Source organism: Filicampus tigris, chromosome 15 (genome assembly GCF_054856515.1).
Source record: "Filicampus tigris isolate MCC_2025a chromosome 15, RoL_Ftig_1.0, whole genome shotgun sequence".
In the NCBI taxonomy this organism is placed as follows: Eukaryota; Metazoa; Chordata; class Actinopteri; order Syngnathiformes; family Syngnathidae; genus Filicampus; species Filicampus tigris.
In genome coordinates this window covers 5,994,588-6,017,407 of record NC_141231.1, presented here as the reverse complement: position 1 = coordinate 6,017,407, position 22,820 = coordinate 5,994,588, and the positions used below count along the sequence as shown (strand labels likewise).

The window sequence follows — 22,820 nt, the reverse complement described above, 5'->3', positions numbered from 1 at the left end:
TAGGGTCAAAATTATCCAAATCCTACTGAAATGTTTTTTGAACAACACAATGTGAAGGTTTGATCCAGATTAAAACTAGGATTGGATAAGATTAGAATATCTAATATGTTTTCAGAATCATTTTTTTCCTCTTTGAACAAACCAGTTTCAAGATTTGATCCCAATCCGATAACCCAAATCCAGTCAAATACATTCGAAGCAACCGGCCCATGATGTTGTTTTTTTGTTTTGTTTTGGGGATGACTCTAAACAGTTTTAATGTGACACTACAGTATTTTATTTTACCTGTTGAAGCGTTCATCAGCTGCAGAACTAAAGGACGACGGGTCACGATGCCAGAGCCGCGTGGAAGGAAATCCCTAGAACAGAAGAATAACATGTGAGACAGTGATCTAAAACTTGGTTATTTCCTTTACATATTTGCACAAGCTATTATGAAACACATTCAAAATCTAAACCGCATATTAATTTTGTCATGATTTGAAAACAATTTAGGCTTGCGTACTCGTAAACACGTCTACTGGTGCTGGTGAAAGTGATTTTAGCGCCAACGTGTCTTTATGCGCTGCAATCTTCCTGCAGGGTTTCATGTATTATGTAACAGCAAAACAAACTCCCTGTGAGTGTGTGTGGACCTCCACCATCTGACATGACAATTCAAATTCACCGATGTGCAGTATACATCATTCCGCTTCATGTACTGGAGCTCATTAAAATGTGCAGGTGTTCTTAATGTTTTGGCCAATGTGTGCACCCTAGCTGTAGATTACCATGACAGGAAATATTCAGCAAATAAATGAACTATACATTTTGCTAGCAATTCTCCCGCTTGGAAGGCTTTTACAGAGGACAGATGTTCTCAACGGCAGGTCTTACTCTTCACTCGTCCTCGTCCACCTCCTTGAACTGCAAGACAAATTCTTCAAGCCTTGTGAGAAGGCTCTTTGGTCACTTACTGGAATGCTTGTAATGCAATGCATCTTGGGATAGCCTAATTGTCAAGTCAATGCACCTTATGGGTCCTTGCCAGAAGTAGACAGCGTAAGAGCACATCCATGCATTAAGGTATTCATGTAGGCAATTCTCGGGAGTGTGCATTTAGCAGTGTCATGTGTCATCTTCCAAATCGCTTATCCTGTACAGTGTACAGGTGACAATGGGCGAAAGGCAGAGTACACCCTGAACTGGTCGCCAGCCAGTCGCAGGGGACACACAGACACCGTCACTGAGCCGGAACCGATCCCACGCTGCCTGCACACAACTCAGGCGTGTGTACCACTACACCATCAGTGACTGTGCATTTAACAGCCAGTACCTAATTAAAGTGCTTCCTTTGCATTAATGCGCCAATCAGATTTTAATGCTATGGCAATCAGCGAAGGAACCATCCATCCATTTTTTTAATAGCATAATAGCGGTCATCTTCATTCGTGTCGTGGGTGACTTGGAGCCTATCCCAGTTAACTTTAATTGAGATTCAGGATATTTATAGAAAATATAATACAATTTTATTTATACGGAGCATTTCAAAACAGCAACAACTGTAACAAAGCACTTTACATACAAAAAAATACTATGTACAATAGACACCGGAAAACAGCCGGAAATCTGTCAGTCTCAGGTCGGATCAAAAGCCAGATAATAGAAATGTGTTTTCAAACGGGTTGTCAATCACAACTAAGATTTATTGCTTTTATGAAGGCTAAATTTTGCATCAGATCCTATTGGCTATTATGCAGGTGTACCCGGTGTTGTGGCATGTTGACTCGCATATCACAAGCACTTCAAAGCCTCTGAACTCCTGCATGTGGAGCCAATGAAAAGGCAGGTTGCACCACAGTGGATGCACAGATTAGTGCTGAAGCAATGCGGGAAGATAGAGAGCCAGATTAGCGTTAATCCTCTGTAGCTGTCCTCCTCTGTCCCCCGCTCCTGTGTATACTCTCCTACATGTTTTTATATTTTACCGTTTGAGACTGAAAACAGCAACACCAATGTAAAAATGTTGACACTGGAGCTTTAATCAGTCATCTACTGCCAATAACCACTTGAAGGTTTAGATCTAACTCATTCACTGCCAGACATTTTCAGACCCTCTTTTACCCTAATGTTTGAAAAAAATATAAATAAATTCCTGGGATTTAATGGCTGGACTGTGAAAAGACAAATACCGTAAATATGTGCTTCACAGTGAATGAGTCGAATAAAATCAATCCTTCTCTACAGCAACATCCCTCTATTGTGCCGGTGGCTTATTTGAGGAGGATAAAATGAGTGAAAAATGAGTGAAGCATCGTCATAATGCCTCAGGCTGTCACTTGTCAGATGTCACTTGTTACATAATATGTGAACGCTATGGCTACGTGGCATGGATGTAATCTCCACGAGGGGGATGGAATAGTGATGACTACGTGAGATCTCTTGCAAGCATAAATAATGTGAGACAGAAGCCAATACACAAATTTGATTGGCACATTGAACCTTTTGTGTCTCCTAGTATTTGCGCAGTCCAGAAAATATTTTTAAGGGATTCAATTTGATTGAAGAGATGATTCAATTATGGCACATACTGGAACAACTGTACTTGTATAATAATAATAATAATAATAATAATAATAATAATAATATGTAATTTTGAAATAACAGAGCAGTTTAAAACAAGGGATGGACATTTCTGACTTTTTGTCTTAATTAAATATCATCAGCCTCTTAAAATAATTGCATTAAAAAATTACAATAAAGTCATATTTTGACAAAATTTGTTTTTTTGCCTAAAAATGTCCTCAGGAAGCTGGCCACCTCTGGTAAAGTCGGCTCCATCCTTAGTTAAACATATCATTCAATTTACGCCTGAAATGAAATCATTAATACATATAAGATCATTACAATGCGGTTCAGTTTTTATGTTTTCTGAAACGACAGAAAAAATGACGTAGGCTATTATTTTAAGAGGGTGACGATATTGGGAAAATGGAAAATAATGTCTTTTTTCCCCCCTTATATTAAGAATTTTACATTCATTCTCAATTGTGGAAAATAAAAAGATGGAAAACAAATGTGCTTTTCCATAACTAGATTGCTTGTTTGCAGTACCCTTACAACAAAACATCCAACGCTTTAGGCAATAAGTAGCATCTGTGGCATCATGTTACTCTTCAAACCACAAAGCACAAACTAGTAATGCACTGGCAATATCTCCATCAATAGCACTCGATTCATTAACTAATCAATTGCTGGATCCATCTCTACTTAAAAACAACAGAAAACTACAATCAAAATATGAAGAAATTGATCAATTACCCCTCTGACACTGAACTGGGCATGACTATTTTTATAAAGTCCGACATTTATGATACAGCCCTTGTACCGCATACGGATAATGTGCAGGTGCATCTAATGTGATGTCTCCCTGCCATTATGCGCATTATCGCCTATGCTTTCCTTATTGATTGTGCTGACTGGAAGCTGCAGCACTGAGGGCGAAACCTTTTTCCGGACAGAAGCCAAAATAAAACGAACAAACGAGGTGTCCCTTTACTGCCAAAACTCTTCACACTGCAGTTGTATATGTGAAGAATAAAACGGCATCCTGATAAAACACCAAGGCAACAACTGTGTTTTAAGCTGATAACACAGAAATGCACTACAATGAGCCACCGGGGAGGAGGGGTGGTGTGTCAAGCTGGAAGGATGAGAGGACATGCAATGTCACTCTAACTGCACTATAGGACACACACACACACACACACACACACCCCTGACACACACCCACACACACACACAAACACTGTACTGCATAGCAAGATGCTTGTATTTGCCTTGTTACTCAATGCAGGCTTGGAATCTCAGATGCGCATGTCATATTGTTTCACATTTTTCCTCTTCAACTCTCAGCATGAACGTAGCTCCCTCCCTTGGGTAAAGGCGCCGTAATTAGGCAGAAGATGTTGCCATGACTACAGAGGCGAGCGGGAGAGTGTTGCACAATGATGAAGAGTACACAACAATCACATGGTCAGGTGCAGAAGTGGTTTTGTCTTTAATACGCCAGCACAGGGTTTAAAATAAAGCAATCAGAATGTGAGTCAAAAGTTTGGCTTTATCCAACCATTCATTTTCTGTTGAGCTTTTGGCCAGCAACTATTCACGCTCATATTCATAAACAAAAACATATTATATTGGGTTGAGATTAGGCTACTGAATGGAATTGAATTGAATAGAATATTTAATTTATTTGTTTTGATAGTTTCCCTATAACCCTGTCTCGACTATAGCGACACATGATGTGATATGCTTTGGATCATGAGCTTGGCTAAATACTTTGTAAATGAATACTACACATGTTTTTTTATTGCACTTACAAAAATTAAACACAGACCTTCTCACAAGGCAGCATTATGATGCAAACAGTATCATCTATTGTACTTGCTAATTGAGGATTAGCGCTTGTGGCCATGGGGTTGTGCACAGTGGGAATCTGCTGCCAAATAAATGCGCAGTGAGGCAACATAGAGGTCAATTTTGTGCCTGATAATGAAATATTAAAACTTGCTATAAATCAAGTAGAATATAAAATGATCCGCTTCAGGGGATGGATTTATGTCTGTTAAATGGGATTAATTTGGAATGTTGTGCTACTGCACTAGCTTGAAGCTAAAACATTGCACACACAATCTGACCTTGCTTCCAGCAGGGAATGCCGTTTATTCACATTACACGCACCACATATGTACATGTGTCCTTAAATACAGGTGCCATGCTGTTGTCCCTGAGCGCTGTTGGTTTTAAGCTTCGCTCATAAATAGACCAGATGGAGGGGCTGAGCCGAAACGGCTCAAAGCTCAGGTGGACTCTCTTTTCCCCTCTCTCTCTCTATTCCTTTCCATGTCCACAAGGTCATGATACAACATAGCATATCAACACTGACTCTGCTATGGATTTGCATCATTTTAATAATTAAAAAGCGAATATATGCATGACTGACACATGCAACTCTGCTTAGTCAGGATTAACATGGCATGGGACGAGCAAAATGGTAGACTCGATAACACTCGCACTGTTGTAGCTTAAATTGAAATTGCTAATTATGTGTGACCGTGGCCAGATCAAACACTGAGGTGGGCCAGATACAGCCCACGTGCCGTCGGTATAGCACCACAAGTCTCGAGAAAGCCTTGACAGGATTTATAAGGCACTAATGTTCTGTAAACTCACAATTAAGCAGGTGAGGAGACAGCTGAACTCCACAAGGGATTTATGGAAGACCTTACAAAATAACAATCCCCTTGATGTACTGAATGCAAAGGTAATGTGTGTTTATTAAATGATGTGGCAGCATTACAAATGGAGGAGAGAGAAAGAGGAGTAGGAGGAAGAGGAGGAGGGGGGATGGGGACTATGCATGGTGCGTAAAATGGAGTAAATGCTTAAATACACTTACTTGCCCACGAAGTTCTCCAGCACCGAGCTCTTCCCCGCACTCTGTCCGCCCACCACGGCGATCTGAGGCAGGTCCAGGTTGGCGTTCTGGCCGATGGCGGAGAAGGCATCCTGCATGCGGTTCACCAGGGGGATCAGATCCTCCATGCCCCGGTTCCCCATTGCGGCAGGGTGGACTGTCCTCGACGGATGTATTAAGCGCGATCTCAGACGTTAAATTCTATTCTGAGCTGCGACCGATCTCCGCGTTGCGTTATCGTCCCTGATGCGCTTCTCCACCACCGAGCACCGCAGGAGGGCGGGGGGGATGAAGACGAGGATGAGCTCTCCTTGTATTTCCCCAGGAAATCTCCCTGCATGCAGAGCTCAGCATTCGCCGCTTGGTGGTCCCACTAGTCTGCTTATAGCTTTGCTTTGTCGTGACGAATGATGCAACCTCGATATTTAAATCGCTTGGATGTAACACAAGAGCACGTTTGTCTCACTCATTCATACAGTATTTGCGATTTGATTTTAAATATAGGGTGGGTCCTAAATAGGTATACACTTCTTTTAAAAATATTTTGCACACTGCAAATCGGCCAGTGTTAAAATTTCGGGGACAGTGTTAAACAGAATGTAGGTGTTGCATTAACACCACTCAGTAATAAAATAAGATGTAGCAAATGATAGGTGGGTGTCACCTGTTGGATTTGAAATTCAAACCATGCCCTGACGAATCAATTTGAATTTCACTGGTTAGTGTGGAGATGATTTTCTTCACCTGCATCCTTTTCCTCCTCGCTTGCAAGACGGCATCAAACTTCCCTAAGTGTAGCAAAACGCTTATATAAAAGTATCTGATGAAAAAAAAGTGTTCCTCATAACTTGGTTTCCACTTGTTTACTGTTTCATATTGTTTAATACAGATAGATAACATTATTTTTCCAATAATTAAGATTCCATATCATAAACAAATAAATAATATAAATGCCGAAGAGTTTTGTGAGTTTTGAAAATGTTGCCATAAAAGTGAAATGTATAGAGGTGTATTTTTCAGCTGTTATGCATTTTCCAAGCTAAACTAATCAGTTACTACTAGTGTTGTTCCGATACCACTTTTTGGGTCCCGATACCGATTCCGCTACCTGGCTGTGCAGTATTGGCTAATGCCGATACTGGCCGATGCCGATACTGCACCGATGCATTGCCATTTGAAAAATCTAAATACAAGCACTATTTTTCTTGTAATTCTAAAGAATTGCATACTCACTTGAATGTATAATTATTCATATTTAAAACATCACTTGTGAAGTATCTGTTGTAATAGGGCTGCTTGATTATGAAAAAAAAATTAATCACAATTATTTTGTTAATAATTGAAATCACGATTATTCAAGCGATTGTTTTTTGCTACAAAACAAGAACAGGTTTAAACATGAAAAAATATTAAGATGAAATTCTTTGAAACACTCTAATAATTTAAGTTCGTTTTGGACCTAATAATATTTATTAAATTATTTTAAAAAATTAAAAAGTGCAAATTTATAAATTAAAGTATGGTTTATTTGTATAAACAAGCAGAACATTGGCGTTAACTAACTAAGTGCTGTGCACTTATAAATTGCCAAAGTAGTGAACTGCTTGGAGTAAAATGCCAATTTTGACAGAATAACAGATATGCTATTCATCCATACATTTAGACCTTTGTCTGGAGCCTTTTTTTGGTTTGTTTTTAAAGTAATATTTAAGTATTTTGCTTCTGATAAATTATAAATCTAATATTCTGATTGGGTCAAACTAATTTAAATGTTGATTGTTACATACTAGTAATCTATACAATACTTCTAAGTTACAGTAGGCCATATATAAACTGAATTACGATATAATGACCAATAATATGTTTGCAAATTGTATTTGAAGCAATTTGAAACAAAAATAAACACAAAAATTTTGACTTCATATTATAGACTACACAAGAAATGTAACTTAAGTCACAATAATAATGTTTAGCATGGTTTCTATTTTTGTGCTAGTAAAAGTAATGTATATTTGCATAAGATATGTTATTTAAAATAAATCCCTCGTGCCGATTGCGAAGTGGAGTCTGTGCCCTAAACATTTGGAAGGCTTGTCCGGGCAGTAGATTCTGTTATCTTTTTGTGTCTCTCGTTGTCTCGCGTTGCCGGTGGGTGCAGAGGAAACTTGCACTTTATACGTCTTCGCTCACCGTCTTCCACGGCGAACCCAAAATGTAAGCAAATAAGCCATTTCAACTTGCCTTGCTTGTTTACAAGTCGTTCCTGTGGTGGTTCGTGTGCAATTTTTAGGTTTGTTAAAACGTTGAGTAGGAGCGTGCGCAGTATGACTTGACGGGTGCGGGGTACGAGCTGGATGGCTGGCTAGCTCGCTGGCTAACTAGCTTGGAGAGGGCGGCGCGGCGGAGTAACTCGTGTCTCAAAACAACTCAAAATTAGTATTAATAATCGTTTTTTTACGATTATGTCAATTTTGTAATCGTGGAGTGTAATAATCGAACATGTAATTGAATTTCGATTAATTGCACATCCCTATGTTGTAACATATACACACACAGAAAACGTGTGTTGAATAAACAGCCTATTTCCATAGCTCTTCGTGCTGGTGAGATTGCGACATGGGCTGGATATTAACATGCATGTGCATTTGGATAAGGCTCTTCTGTTTCCTTCCAGTGTGCGGCTCTCAAATGTGCGCGCTGCATTCAAAGAATACCAGTATCAATAACCAGCATCGGCGCTTCACTAGTTCGGAGTCGCCGATGGCGATACCAGCATTTTAATGCGGTATCGGGTTACTTGCCGATACCAGTGTCGGTATCGGAACAACACTAGTTACTACTAATAAAGCCACATGTAAAATTAATGACGTCTTCCTTTCAAGATGCCAGGAAAAAAGAAGGCCATATAGTTCATGAAAAGCAGGAAAGAGGTAAGAAAGTAAGGAGAGAATGTAAGAATAAAGGAAGGGAGGAAGTCTGGAAGGAAAAGATGCCGGGACTAAAATGTAAATGTTATTAATGGAATTTGTTGAATGTATCTACTTTTGGCATTGGTGTATTGCTACGGTACAGTGCTTTCCTGCCTGAGCAATGACTGCTGTACAGATCTGTCCATGGTGCTGAATTGCAAGTTACCACGGACAGGAACACTTTTGTATTGTTGTTACTGTTAAAAAAGAAACAAAAAAAAAAGAAGCAAGTTTTATCTGTGTAGATAGCATCTTATAGTTAATTTCATACCACGAGTTGACCTCGTGAAAATGTATTTATGAGGCCAAATGGCTATACAGTCGCAGTGCACAAATAAGGCAACGCAGGAACTCTCCGTTTTGGGGGCGACCGATAGAGGGTACCAAAGTGCAGTCGTCGCCGAGCCGGAGAAAAATAGTTCAGTGTGGAGCAGCCGCGTTGAGGTCGCATTTACGGTCTTTTGGAGGATATAATTAACGATCATCGTCGCCTTGACTCGCTTTTGGCAGGTAAGTAGGGACGACGTATCGACGAGGTATGACATAAAGGAGTAGACCCATGCGCATAGTCCGTTTTACTCTAGACTAAGCTAACTTACTGTATTCGGCCATTGAGAGGCGTCCAACGTTAGCTTTGTTTATTTGTCTTGTAGTGGCACTGTTTGAGTTCGTTCTGTACCTTGTCGCCATTTCATGAGATTTTTTTATGGAGAGTATGCGTGTTCTTTCTGTTAGAGGTACTTCGTTTCGTTGCCGACAGCAGCAAAATAAAGCAAATCCAATTTAGCGCTTTGTATTAGCTCGCTTGCTAACGTTAGCTAGTTGTCATCGCGACCTATGAAAGCGACCTGTTGTGTGCCCGAGGCGGCTGTCATTGAAAGTTGCCCAGTTAGCATTGAGCCTCTTTCCGTTTTAGAAGCTCTGACAACCACAAGCTTTTGGCGAAAAGGAAGGCAACCAGAGCTCGTTATGTTCAACCCTCACTCCCACCAACAACAGCAGCAGCAATTCCACCAGCACCTGCGGCAGCTACAACAACTTTTCCACCAGCAGCCTCCCCCGCCTCCGCCGCCCCCACCGCCTCCACCGCCACAGCCCGCTCCGCCTCACCATGTCGGCCATCAACATCACCAGGCAACGCGGTGAGCCTTTGGACGCGACTCCGAGGCTTTGCCCGAGGCCTTCGGGTAAAGTAGTAGCCTGAGCTTTAGTTCAGCGCTTAGATGTGTAATTATTACATTTTGTTCTGTTATTTAATTATTATCGTTTTCATTGTTCTCCCTACACTAAGAGAATAACGTCACAGAATTACATGAATAAAGTTAAAATCTGCCAAATTTATAAAACCCGCCTGAAACTCAATTTTTGTTCCTTTGCTTTCAACAAAGCAAGCAACTTGAGCTCTTATTTTAGTGTCTGCATTATGTATGTTGTATGTCTGCATTTTTTGTATTAGAGTTTTATGTGCAACACTTTGTTGCAGCTGTGGTCGTTTTAAAGTGCTCTTTGAGTAAAATAGACTCGAATTGAGATATATCCTTAGAGCAAAGTACCCCGGTAATAATTCTAGATGAAAAAAGTCCAAATATGAAGGAAGTTGTAACTGGCAATACTATACAGTCATATGAAGAAGAAATACTGATACCAAAGTCTTACAATTAAGGGAATAAAGTTGCATTTGAGAATAAAGTTAGAAATATGTCCGCAAGGACCTCTGTACCTATCCTCTTCATACTGCCTGGCACATAAGGCCTCCACTACTTTTCCATTAGATCTTATTTAGTTCAAATCCTTGCTTCGGCCCTTGTTCCCCATTCACCATCCTTTGTGTCCTTTTTCAACTTTCCGTCTCCATGTTGTTCTAGGCCTTCCAACTTTTCTTTTTTCTTCTGACTGCCAAGTTAATGAAATCATGCAATTGTGATCAGTTGACTTTCTTAGTATGTGACCTACCCAATTCCATTTTCTCTTAACTTCAAGACTTATCTGTGGAAATTGTGTTTACATTGTTGAGCTCATTCATGGAGATGATATTAGGCAAATGTGCATAGCTCTCTTCAAACATTGGTATTGAAAAGAGTCCAGCCTATTTAATTTAGTTTTCCGACTGTCTTGCTTAGATTTTTCACACAATTCAATTTTGAAAAGGCAGTTTCAGCTTTGTTTTTTTCTGCTGTTCATATCACTCCCTCGACCACCTTGTTTACGTGCAATGGAACCGAGATGTATGATCCACATCTTCAATGTGTTTCCCTTCTAACTTTACAGCACCTACCTTTCTGTTGTTTATTCACAGGGTCTTGATCATCTTTTCAATGTGTAATTGAATGAGGATGAAGTATATTGCCAATTAACAAGAAACATACCATAATAGTAAGAAATGGTTGTAAAATAACTGTTCTCAGAATTTGACCCTTTTACCCTTTTATTTATGTATCGTAAAGCCTGAAGTAGTAGTTTTGCTAGAGTAAATTGTAATATGAGTGTGAACTGAGAACCGTTGAATTTATTTTCATAATTTGACTGCCCCTAAAGATCAGCCTCTTTCCGTGTCATGGAAATTGACTGTGGTTGTCATTGTTGCCAGAGCCATTCCTGTGCCTCCACATACAGCGCCACCTCCTCCCAGAATGGTCAACCTGTGCCAGGCGACCCAGACCACCATTATCAGCCCCAATCCCATGCTGCAAGGAGCCTTAATGATGCAGCAAATGCAGGGTGAAGCCTGAAGACAAAACACACAACACTTAAACATATGCACTACGTTTGCTGTATGTCATGTATCATGTTGTATTTCCTTAGGTAACATGCGGGGCTTTGGGCTGGCCGGACAGCAGTTCCGTCAATTCTTCACAGGGGCAAACAGGTCTTTGCTGGGGCCAGTTCCAATTGGCATGGCAATGAAGTCCCCCCTCAGGGGTTTCCCCGCTGCTGCCCGGGCCTTCCACCCGCACCCTCGCTACTACAGTAATGCTGCCATTACCACCAGTACGGCTGCCACCAGCATGGCCACCAGCTCTGTTACCACCACCAACACAGTAATAAGAGCATCAGCTTAAAAAAAAAAAAAAAAAAAGAAGGTAAGTGATGAAATAAAAGGGTCTGAACATTTTCTTTTGTGGCTGTTGCTTCCCAGCTGGACAAGAAGAATGACAGCGAGCAGTTGGCAGCAGTAAGCAAGGCCAGAGAGACTGAAACAGGTACATGTTTAATCCAGGATGTAATGTTTGTTTTAAAAAAAGAAAGTGTCTTTGTTGACTATAAAATGCTACATGAATGACAACAATGATAATAAACATTGTTAAATAACCACCTTTCTCTGAAAACGGGGCATAATTGTCAGTGTAAAGACAGAAATATTGATAAAACTCTTTGAGTGGATGTTTTGTACATTTTTTTACTGTAACCCACAGATGGTGATGTGGAATGGGTGGATGGATCTGCTCAGAGCTTTGAGGAACAGCTTGAAGAACCTGCGGTGAAGAGGCAGAGGATGGAAGAGTGGGGCAAACATTTTAATTGCACAACTGTAAAATTCTGACCAGTCTGCTCATGAACATCTAGCTGATATGGCGTGGCCTGTCAAAGATGTCATTTTTCCCATCCCAGAATTGGTGGACAAAGTCAACCATCACATTTCGACCTTTTGAAGTAATATCAGAGTCATTACTTAGGCAGGACTACGCCTAAGTAAAGGAATACCGCCGTGCCAAAAGTCTCCATCTGAAAAGAGTCATACTATGAAGGGAAAAAAAGTCTGAATTTTACAAGAATAATGCCTCCGTTATGCAGAATCTTGTGTCGGAGATGCTTTCTTTGAATCAAGTTTCCTTCATGCAGTTTCATGTTTTTTATCATTTGTGCGCAATCAGATTTGAGGAGCCTCAAGAGGATCCCGTTCTCACCACTGAAGATTCAGATGGCGATATTCTGCCATTAGAATGCAACACAGAAGGCAGCCAGCCTGATGGTAAATTACACTAAGTGAAACCACATGGACGAAATCAAATGCCGTTTCAAAGTCGCATTTATTTGTGGACTGAATTGCAATCTTTTATCTTTGTTTGCAGACTGCCTCCTAATACAAGAAGGAGGCTCTACGCTGGGTTCAGGAGTGGAGGAGAGCCCCGCTACTGCGGTGGGAGATGGTGAGCCGTCAGACAAACAGGAAACGGAGGGCAGTGCTGCAGAAGGTGCCAACAAGTTCTACTGCTACCTCTGCACCATCACCTGCCACAGTCAGGAAGTAGGTCAAACATCAGGCAATACTCAGTCAGCTACGAGTCTTTCTTTAACCAACTCTTTGTGGGTGTCTCTGTGTTTATTTCTTTTTTTTTTTTCTATTTCTTTTTTTTTCCAAGAATTTCCGGAGTCATATGAACAGCGTTTCCCACCAGCAGAGGATGATGGAGATTCAGCACATGAGCAATGCGTGCCTGGTCACACTGCTGCCACGACTGCACGAGACTCTACACGGGGCCAGTAAAGACGGGTATGTATAGACAAGCTCATTTGTGTCTTGGGAGTCTTCCATGCTGTAATTACTGTTTTTGTTTTTCCCGCCCTCAAAAGAGACAAAAAAGCAGTTACGCAGCGTTGGTGCCCAACCTGTTGCGCTCAATACTCCACCAGCATCTCGGACCATCGACGCACAGAGGAACACAAAGTAACTTTTACTGTTGGTTTTCATAATGAAAGGAAAGGCCTTGAAGAAAAATACTAGGAATTGATGATTTATTATTGGTAAATTATTTTGTTAATGACAGACAGTATTTGCAGAAAGTATATTTGACCACAATTATGTAAAATGTGTTACAAATGTAACTGGCCTTATAGGGAAAGGAGCTCCAACTTGAACCCAAATGGCTGCCACATGCTTGAACCTTGTGATTTCTCCCAACCAGTGAGGGAAGATGTTAAACCAATAATTATATTGGTTGGAATTATAATGAAAGAAAAGTACAGTATAGCAGAATTAGAAGATAACTGAAATCTGCAAGTAATTGACGCCTCCCTACTACTTTATTTTCTACGTTGCATCATGGTAGTATTGACGTTTTAGAATTTTATGGATATCCGCACTGTACTCTTGTTAACGCCATAGTTTCGTAATTGTCCTTCTTTGAGCATAAGCATATCCACGGGGTTTACCTTCTCCTGGAGTGTTATCGTTTTCGTCTGGTGCCTCATCTGGTTGGCAGAAGGCTTTGTAGTACTGTGGCCTTAGGGGAGTTCCTTTAAGCATTAAAGAGAGCACAAAAGTATGCAGTGATACTCAACATTAAATAAATTACCGCGTTGGGTTTTAACCCCAAAGAAGTATGAACAGTACTTGCAGTATTCCAGTATTGTATACTCCATGGACATCTGTAGTTATGTTATTAGAGGATTAGTAAAGGATAGTAAATGTTATACGCCAAGAAAATAACATATTACTATTTTTGCAACTGCAGAAAACTGCAAATACTGTATTTTCCAGACTATAAGCCGCACCGTTATATAAGATGCACCTATCTATGTTGAAAAATTAGATATTTACTGCATTTACAGAACGATTTTGAACTGTAAGTGTATGGACCTTAACAGATTCTTTCCTAACAGTGCCTTTTAACATGGCAGCAACTTTGCTGATTGAAACGGACCAGAACCAAGAGAAAATAAAGTACTTATCTTCAGAGCTGGGCACTTGACCCTTTTTTGCCGGTCCGTCCCCCGTCCGCGACCTGGGTACCCTCCCATCCTCGTCCCTCCGTCCTTATTCATAAAAAATATTATCCTCCGTCCCCGTCCTTTTAAAGCAGTAACGTCCTTGCGTCCGCCCCTACCTACCAAAAAAAAAAATGTCTGTGCATGACGCCGCGGTAGAGATGCTAACGGCGGAGGTTTATTTAAAGCTCACTAGCTGGCTAATTTACTCTTCAAACATGCTTACCTTATGGGCACCCACTTCTGGGTTAACGGTTTGACAAACTGCTTGCCACCACACGGTGTATGTAAGGCGATGAAGTGAACGAGTCGAGAGTTGTAGCTTTATTTAACAGCGGTCATTGTTTATATCTCAATGCAGCGGACGTGAGAGAGGTCAGTCTCTGAACGGATGGGTGGAGACGCACGGTCCAGGGAGCGCTTCTATTGGTCAGCCCTTCGGGTTGCTGATTGGCTTGCTGGTTTCCCCTCCGCTTCCAGAGCGCCGACTGTAACACCATCAGTATGTGTGTGGATTTGCGCAGGAGCAGTTTCGGTGCTGCTACATGTGAATGTTCAGTTGAATCTGGGGGCGCAATTCAATTGAAGTCAGTGTAGTTAGCGCGGATGTGTGCAGAGCAGCGCGGATGTGTGCAGAGCAGCGCGGATGTGTGCAGAGCAGCGCGGATGCGTGCGGCGCGGATGCGTGCAGAGCGGCGCGGATGCGTGCAGAGCGGCGCGGATGCGTGCAGAGCGGCGCGGATGATGCGTTTGGAGCGGTGGGACGCGGTGGGACGCGGAGCGAAGCACCGAAAATCCGCCTATTCGTCCATTCGGCAAGGCTAAAACAAATGAATCGTTTTCTCTCTTCGCCTCGCGGCAGCCAATCAGTATCGTGGAGTACTATGTCACACACAGCAGCCTGTACACTCGGCGGGTGCTTGTGTGGGATTATCGTTGTGGTTTGTGGACATCCCGAGCTATATAAGATGGCCAGCTTCCACTACCGGGAGAAGAAAAAAAGAGACCAGGCTTGGAAAACCGTGAGCGAGGAACTTGTTATACCTGGTATGTGTTTACTTTGTTTCTTTAGTTTTTTACACCCGTTGAACTTTACCAAGACGGCAATATAGTTTGCATTAGTTTTAGCACAGCAGCAGCCACTTGATTGCGATGTCGAAACCTTTTTTTGTTTGTTTTGCCAGTCGTCGTCTACTACCAAGCAAAGCCGCTCCCCTCTCAGATGTGCGCGAATGAAGCGGCTGCGGCATTCAGGTTTCAAATTTCCTGCGGTCAAACGCCAACGTTCCTTCTCCTTTTCCTTCATTTCAGTCTTCCTCTCCTTCCATTTCTTCCCCCCTCCGTGCAGACCGAACGTGTGCAGTGCACAGCGTTCCCGTCGAGGCGTTTCCAATACAAATAAGTACGCGCAGTTGGGTAACTTGTGGCGTGTTTGAAGCGTTTGGAGACCATTTTTGTCGTTTGCCCATTTTGCCGAGTAGGTTGAGATGAACTTTGGCTGCCTCACGTCCACGTCGCACGCATGAGGGATGGTTAGTGGGATGGAGTAAAATCCACCCCCGCCATTGCTTAGTCTGTCCCTTTTTTAAAAATTTCTTATCCCCCCGTCCTTCGTCGCAAAAATGGGCGTCCGTCCGGGATGGAGGGATGGACCGTTCCGCCCCCGGGACGGAATACCCAGCTCTGCTTATCTTCATTTCACTGCTGCCACTCCACTTTGTCAGTTAATGACCTTTTATTGCTCTACTTACGTATACCACCCCATGCAACGCCTAGTGCTTAACCTAGTGCATCGCACCCTCACATGTTGAACTCCTCCACCTGCAGTCACATCCTGTTAGTTGGCAATTGTATTGTATTTTAATTCTGGTTAGACCGCCCCTAGCGGTTGAAGAAAAATCCACAGAATAGTTGCACCTTTATACAAGCCGCATGGTTAAAAACTTAGGAAAAAAGTAGCGGCTTATAGTCCGGAAAATACAGGAGGTCCGTTTGTGTAAAGCAAATCAGAATAGGGTGGAGTTCACTGCATTGTATTCAGAAAGCATGCTACATGCTTAATTCCACCCTCTGCTGGTTGTTTTAAAAGACTACACAACATAATGTTGTCCATAGGAACCTTACACATGGTTGACAAAACTCTGAACATTCAAAATGTGCTCGATACGTTCGTCAGTGCCCACTCATCATCGCAACAACATTCAAAACATAATTTTAAAAATACATTATTTTTAAGATGCTTCCTGCCTTTCTGTCTTCAGCTTGCGAGCAGAGCAGCTGTGTCGTCCTGCAGCCTCTGCAAGAAGCACTTCAGGAGCTCCAAGCTATTTGTGGCACACTTGCAGTCTCAGGAGCACCGTCAAAGATTAGAGAAGGTATCCGAGGGCATTCCTCATGGAGGAGGGTTCTGTGATGAATTAATTTAATCCATTTGTTGTTGTTGTTGCTTTTTTGGGCTAACATTTTTTTGTTCTTATTTTATCTAAAAAAGTATATTATATTTTTTACAATATCACTATCCCTCTTTTTTGAATGAGGAACGTTGTTGGGGAAAAAAAAGAACAAAGGTGGCTTAATGTATGGAAAAGTAATTTAGTTCATTTAGATTCAGGAATAGATAAAAGTCAATACAAGTCTGGGTAGTAAAATCTATCCATTTTGCCCAAATTTGATCAAGCTCGGCTTTCGGAGTTCTCAGATATTTAATACATTTTTCCATTTTATATATCTCTATAAGTATCCCAAAATGTAATAGGTTCAACCCTTTTCGGCTAATTGTCTTTTTACTAGCCACTAGAAGAGTTTGCATTAATTTTACATCTTTCTTTCGATTCAATAGCTGAGTTTGGCCAAAGTACAGTGTCTTAAAATTCAAAGGTAGATATGTTTTATAACCAGTATTCAATGTTTTATATATTTCTCTCCAGAATGTTGTTAAAATGGGGCAGCCCCAAAATATATGAAAGTGATTTGCCTCCTTTGTCTCCAGCAGGACATATCAACATTTCTGTTCTTTTCTTGAAACAGTCTTAAAATATCTTGCAACATATTTCCATTAGAACTCTGATTTCTGCCGCTGTCCAGTCTGTAAATTTACACCTCTGGCTAAAATAATTAATTTGTAAATATCTAAAAAAAAAGAAAAAAAAGAACTTTTTTTTCCAAGCCTTGTTTGTTTACACACAAAAAAAATCCCCATTTCCGGCTTCCGTGGCCTGCCGATGTGCCCGTTATACACCGAAAACATGGTGGCGAACAGAAAGAATCATCAGACAATGAGCGACAAACAATCAGCTGCACAGTATGATTAAAGACTGTTGAAAACAAAAGCGAGTAGCGAGCAAAAGCCCTTGAGTTGATTGCGCTGAATTTTTTTCTACTTTGCAAAAACAGTCAGAGCTGGTCATCGTCTAACCGTCACCGCGTTCCGTCCTGCATTTAATCGACCCATGTGGTCCCAGTCGGTTTGAGTCTCCAAACGGCGTCGAGACCACGTGGGTCGATTAAATATGCAGGACGGAACGTGGTGACGGTTAGACAATGCCCAATTCTGAAAACAGTCGTTCATCTATACGCTGATCCACATCAATTATGGCAGCATCTGCTGCCATAGACTATACATACCCTATTCCTTAACCGCTGCCATGTTTGTCACCCGCTTCAGGAAAAGGGGAACTCTGGCACTTCTTCCAAGCTGCCGGACATAGATGGCTTTGAGATGGAGGAACACGAGGAGGAGGAAGATGACAGGCTCGACTGGGATGAAGAAGACTTCCCTGACAACCATGTGCTTTTTTTATTGCTTTTCACGATGAATACTTCAAATCTTCAAATCAAATCTTGTAAACTTAGCATTGACTTTCTGTGGCAGGATGGCTGGAGCTCGTGTAGAGAGGTGACTCTGAAGGACATGGCGAGCGATGAGCAGTATGACCCCGACACCGTCTACGGTGAGCCACGAGCAATGTTCCCCCTTAGCTGCGCGCGTGAGCAATTGCGCACTGCTCTCGTGCTCTCAGCACAGAGCACAGAGTGTGCAGCACATTAAAAAGAAAAATCGAACATGAGCTGTATTTGCATGATTTTTTTTTTTTTTTTTATATATTCTCCTCATTTAAAATGGAAGTCAACCCAAACATATTTTTTTCAAGAATATGTTCCCAGCTGAGCCACTAGTTGAAACTCGGCATTCTGATTAATTTTGCGTTTGTGGAATATAAATTAAGCAGCAAAATGCACTCGTTTTTAGCCATTTCTGTGGGCGGCCATTTTGTCTTCTGTCGACTGAAAATGACATCACAACTGCTCACAACGATCAATCACAGCTAACCTGTTTTCTGAATCTGAGCCGTGATTGGTCATTGTGAGCAGTTGTGATGTCATTTTCAGTCACAAAATGGCCGCCCCCAGCGATGGCTAAAAACGGGTGGATTAACACTTATTCCACAAACGCAATATTTATCAGAATGCCCTGTTTCAACTAGTGGGCCTACTGGGAACATATTCTGGAAAAAAATCTGTTTGGGTTAACGTCCGCTTTAAAGACATTGAACAGTTGATTTTGCACATGTGGTTGATGGAGCAGGAAAGAAAAATGGGACAAAAAAAGACTGAAATGCAAGGCAAGCACATGAGTACTTGGTATAATAAGTAATACCATTATCATATTTAGTTTAGCTTTTCAACCACTTTCTTTCCACAGGGTCCAGTTTCTTTGTGCCGGTGGCTGGTTTCATTTGCCGACTCTGCAACAAGTTCTACCATTTTGACTCGCCGGCTTTACACACACACTGCAAGTCCCTCAAGCATTTTGACAACCTCAAGGTAAGATCTTTGCAGTCATCTTAGGGTGCTTTCACACCTCCTCTATAGCCTCTTTGGTCCAAATCAGTTGGATGAGCTCACACCCTTTAATAGGTCATGAGAATCTAAACAGATGGACACTTTGCTGATGACTTTTAATTATTACAGCGGGAGGAAAATTCAGTGAATCATCTGGAATTTCATCTTCATAAATTAAACTGATGATAAAATTTAGTCTGATCTTCATCTAAATCACAAGAATAAATGTACAGAGTCTGCTTAAACTAATACCACACAATAATGTTTTTGTATTTGTAGGCTTTGATATTGGTCTGCTGTGCTATTTTTCCTAAACACATGGCCTCGTGTGTTCCTCCCAAACATTTTACACTTATTTTGCCAGTATTCCTGTGGAACATCCAAGTGCTCTTGAGCAAACTTCAATCGTGCAGCAATATTTTTTGTTGTTGTTGACAGCAACAGCTCCCTCCTTGGTGTTCTCCTACTAAACCCATTCTTGTTTTACGTATGGGTAAATTTGTCACCAGTAGCTGACACTCTAGGGTTCTTTTTTACACCATTGAGCATTATTCGCTCTTGCAGTCTTATTACAGGATGGCCACTCACTCCTTGGAAGAGAAGCAACACTACTGAAGGTTCTTCATTTATAGACAGTTTGTCAAACCAAGCAGTAATGAACATCAAAACTTTTCGAGGTACGTTGTAACTTTTTGCAGCTTTATTCCTGACCTCAACTCGACTTAGCTGTTGTGGCATGACAAGTTATTATTTTCCGTTTGGCGTTATGTCCTCTGCATAGTCCACATGCATGGATATGCTACTCTAATGGACAAAGAATCTAATTTGACAGCTTGGTGTTCAAGTGCTAGATCCACGAGTGAAAGTACCATCCATTCTTTCACTGCCTATGTTGGCACTTTTTGATACACACTCTCGGCTGGTCATAGTCAGCCGCCCCCAGTCCTTATGGGACAGGACTATAGACTAAAAATCATATAGTTATTGATCCTCGTGGTATTTTGACATGTTAAGACGTGAGGAAAGTGTCGTGAATTGTGAAAAATACCTCTTCTGTTTGTGCTGTCCGTCCTCAGAGACGCAAAGAATCACTCGGCGAAAAGTGTGACAACACTGACAACAACAACCGCAGGTCTTTAACAGGCACGCCCACAGACTCTCTGGAAGAAGATTGCCCCTCCAGTACCAGGTCTGTATCAAAACTCAGCAGTACACTTGGGACAGAAAACCAGCTACAGGACAAAGCGGAAGAGCCTAGCACTTGTCAAGTGTCCAAAGCTCCAGCCGATCTCCCCGCTGACAGTAGAGATCTACCAGCATGATGAAAAGGCTTTGCTGAACCCAAACACCAGACGCAGGTCCGGAAGGGCCGCTAACAAACGTTGAAGGATGGTTGAGAGACATTTTTTCTTTTCTTTTTTTTTTTTTTTAATCCTCCATTAATTTCCAAATTCAATGGCAGTCCGGAAGAGCCGCTAACAAACGTTGAAGGATGGTTGAGAGACTTTTTTTTTTTAATTCTCCATTAATTTCCAAATTCGATGGCAGAGTATGTGTGACCTTAGAGGTGAGTTAAACGATTACAATTGGGCTGTGTTTGTCACATTTTATGGAGGATGGCTTCATCAAGTCATCCTTTTTTTTTTTTACACATACTCCAAATAGATTTCCGGGTTTTAAGCGACACATACACACACATTGGTCTCAGTCCCCTCTGGTGGCTGAGAGGTTAAAGGTGAAATGTAATGTTTGAAAACTTAGATTGTCATCCTTCATAAAATGTGCCGTACACAGCACAATTCTGAACCGCTGAATTCCAACAGAGCCAATCAAGCCACAATGAGCTACAATTCAAAGAGGCAGCCATAAAACGGCCACATGTCCGCAGCTGTCACTTGGAGGAAAGCTGTTTTTATATCAAAATTAAGGACAACACACATCCAACTGGAGCACATCTTATTTACATAGTGAATATTGATGAGAAAATAGACAGTTCAAAATCTGTTATTTGATTTCTGACCAATGGAAATAAATTGAAAACGGGCATTCTGATCGTTCCAAACTCAAATTGGCTTGCAAATCTGATAAAAGGATATCAAAGATTTCAGTGGAGTAGCTGGGCTGTATTCCACATGGGTTTTGAGGTCAGAGGGGCCCGACGTTGCACACATGAATAGAGGACAGAAAAAAGCCCCCCAAAAAGTAAGGAATACATAAGCCAGGAAAAGACCATGACAGTGATTAGAATTGCAATAGCTCCCTTGTTTTATTGCCATCCATTCCCACCCTTTCCCCGGACCCTATACAAGCAGGACAATTTGATAAATGACATACATGACCACCATAACATAAATAACATATTCCAAACACAATACAAATAAATACACAAAATAAAATTCAAATAAAATAACTTTGTGTCATTAAAAAAAAATAAAATAAATGCGTTTTAGCACCCCCTAAAGAAAAAAAAACTACCTATAACTCCCAGTAGGAATGTCATAGACACATGAAACAAATACCTAAATGCAGGTCTAGGTAATACCTACATTTCATACATTGACAATTTCCAGATAAAATCAACAGGAAATTAGCAATTCCACCTTCAAAGTAAAGGTTGGGTCAAAAAAAGTCACCTGTTTTCAAACGTCTCCAAGGTGTCGTATCGGTTTCAAACACGCATACGAGAGAGTGAACCCTTTTGATTAAAAGTTGTTGAAAGGAAAATCGTAACCGTCTCGGTTTGGATTTCATGAGGCAGACAGTGCTTGTTGACCTTACACTCCGTGCTACCTGAGGGTCAACCGCAGCAACAATACATTTAAAAAATAATTTGAAAAATAATAATTACATTAAAAAGGTTTGACCACAAGAGGGCCCATGGGTTTACAAAACCCACCAACCCTACTCATCTACCACTGAAAGACTTCCAAGAAAAAAAAATACGCACCTTGAACTAATTCCAGAAATACCTATAAGATGTCCCTCCATTTGCGTGTCTGTCAGTCAATAGTTTTACTTCGTTTCTGGTTTCATGTAACTTCTGTTTTTTTTGTATATTGAATGTTAAGTTAATTAAAATAGCTTACAGTTAAAGGTTTTTATCAAGGCTAAAGTTTGACCCCTAAAACTGATTAAATTCCCTTTGAATTTTTTCAATAGGGAAAAATGTGTTGAAATTAACAACTTGAAAATAAATGTCACAAATCAATAGCATTTGATCCATTTTGAAGGTTCTACTGGTATTCTGAAGACTAAATACTTCTCTTCTAAATGAACTTGAAACTTGTCCGTCAACGCAGGTTCATGCTGATTGCAAGACGGCTCCTCATATCATGGTGTATTTTCAATCAATTTGGACCATCAGTGTTTGTTAATGGCATTTTTGTGTCACAATCTTGTCAACGTTTTAAGTGATGTGTTAATATTTGATGGAAGAAAAAAAAGGCTTAGCAACGTTTACCTTGGCTTTGTTTTTTGTACCATTCTGCTCGGAAGTTTCTAATGCATCACTTGTTCCAGAAACATTTCATCCTTATTTGTGGTTATTTCAAGCCACTAAGTCTTACTCACATGTAGCAAAGATTGACATCACCATGGTGACCTAGCACATGATTAGCACAAGCTTCCTGCCCCGTTTCCCTTTTTTTTTTTAAGTCAGGGTCTTTAATCTGTGTATTATAGCACTGAATGATGTGATTTCAAAACAAACCTGTTTGTCATTACTGTTTTTTTATTCAGCCACTGACAAAACTGAAATCAAGACATGTTTTCTAAAATGCTGCAAGTTCAAATGTATTTTTCGGGTTTGTCATTTTAATTTATATTAAAATGCCCCAACAATTCCC

At 40.9% G+C, this 22,820-nt stretch overlaps 1 protein-coding gene, 1 long non-coding RNA gene and 1 pseudogene across 18 annotated transcripts in view; 1 reads left to right on the top strand and 2 right to left on the bottom strand.

Moving 5' to 3' along the window:
- The window catches only part of dnm1a (dynamin 1a), a 46,103-nt gene extending 40,274 nt beyond the window's left edge, over nucleotides 1-5,829 (bottom strand). For 13 of the 16 annotated variants that reach the window (XR_015089756.1, XM_086052843.1, XM_086052832.1 and 10 more), the window contains exons 1-2: nucleotides 5,441-5,828; nucleotides 286-359 (exon numbers count right to left, since the gene is read on the bottom strand). Coding sequence is in view for 15 of the 16 variants with exons in the window: in XM_086052843.1 (XP_085908969.1) it covers nucleotides 286-359; nucleotides 5,441-5,601 (235 nt within the window). In the remaining variant the exon portion in view is untranslated. Of the gene's footprint in view, nucleotides 1-285; nucleotides 360-5,440 lie in introns of all 16 variants that reach the window. The other 3 variants (XM_086052833.1, XM_086052836.1, XM_086052845.1) reach the window with 1 other exon arrangement.
- Nucleotides 5,830-8,796: 2,967 nt separating this feature from the next.
- ciz1a (cdkn1a interacting zinc finger protein 1a) lies at nucleotides 8,797-22,818 on the top strand (annotated as a pseudogene). Its single transcript, XR_015089750.1, has 15 exons — nucleotides 8,797-8,937; nucleotides 9,344-9,569; nucleotides 11,015-11,145; nucleotides 11,230-11,465; nucleotides 11,564-11,627; nucleotides 11,841-11,928; nucleotides 12,300-12,397; nucleotides 12,498-12,673; nucleotides 12,789-12,919; nucleotides 13,000-13,093; nucleotides 16,395-16,508; nucleotides 17,798-17,920; nucleotides 18,005-18,083; nucleotides 18,836-18,957; nucleotides 20,052-22,818. The product of XR_015089750.1 is annotated as a cdkn1a interacting zinc finger protein 1a (transcript).
- Nucleotides 11,747-14,439, bottom strand: LOC147135267 (uncharacterized). The gene is made up of 3 exons (XR_015089751.1): nucleotides 14,360-14,439; nucleotides 13,579-14,252; nucleotides 11,747-11,900 (listed from the first exon to the last, which is right to left on the bottom strand). It is a non-coding gene; the product is annotated as an uncharacterized LOC147135267 (long non-coding RNA).
- Nucleotides 22,819-22,820: the final 2 nt, after the last annotated feature.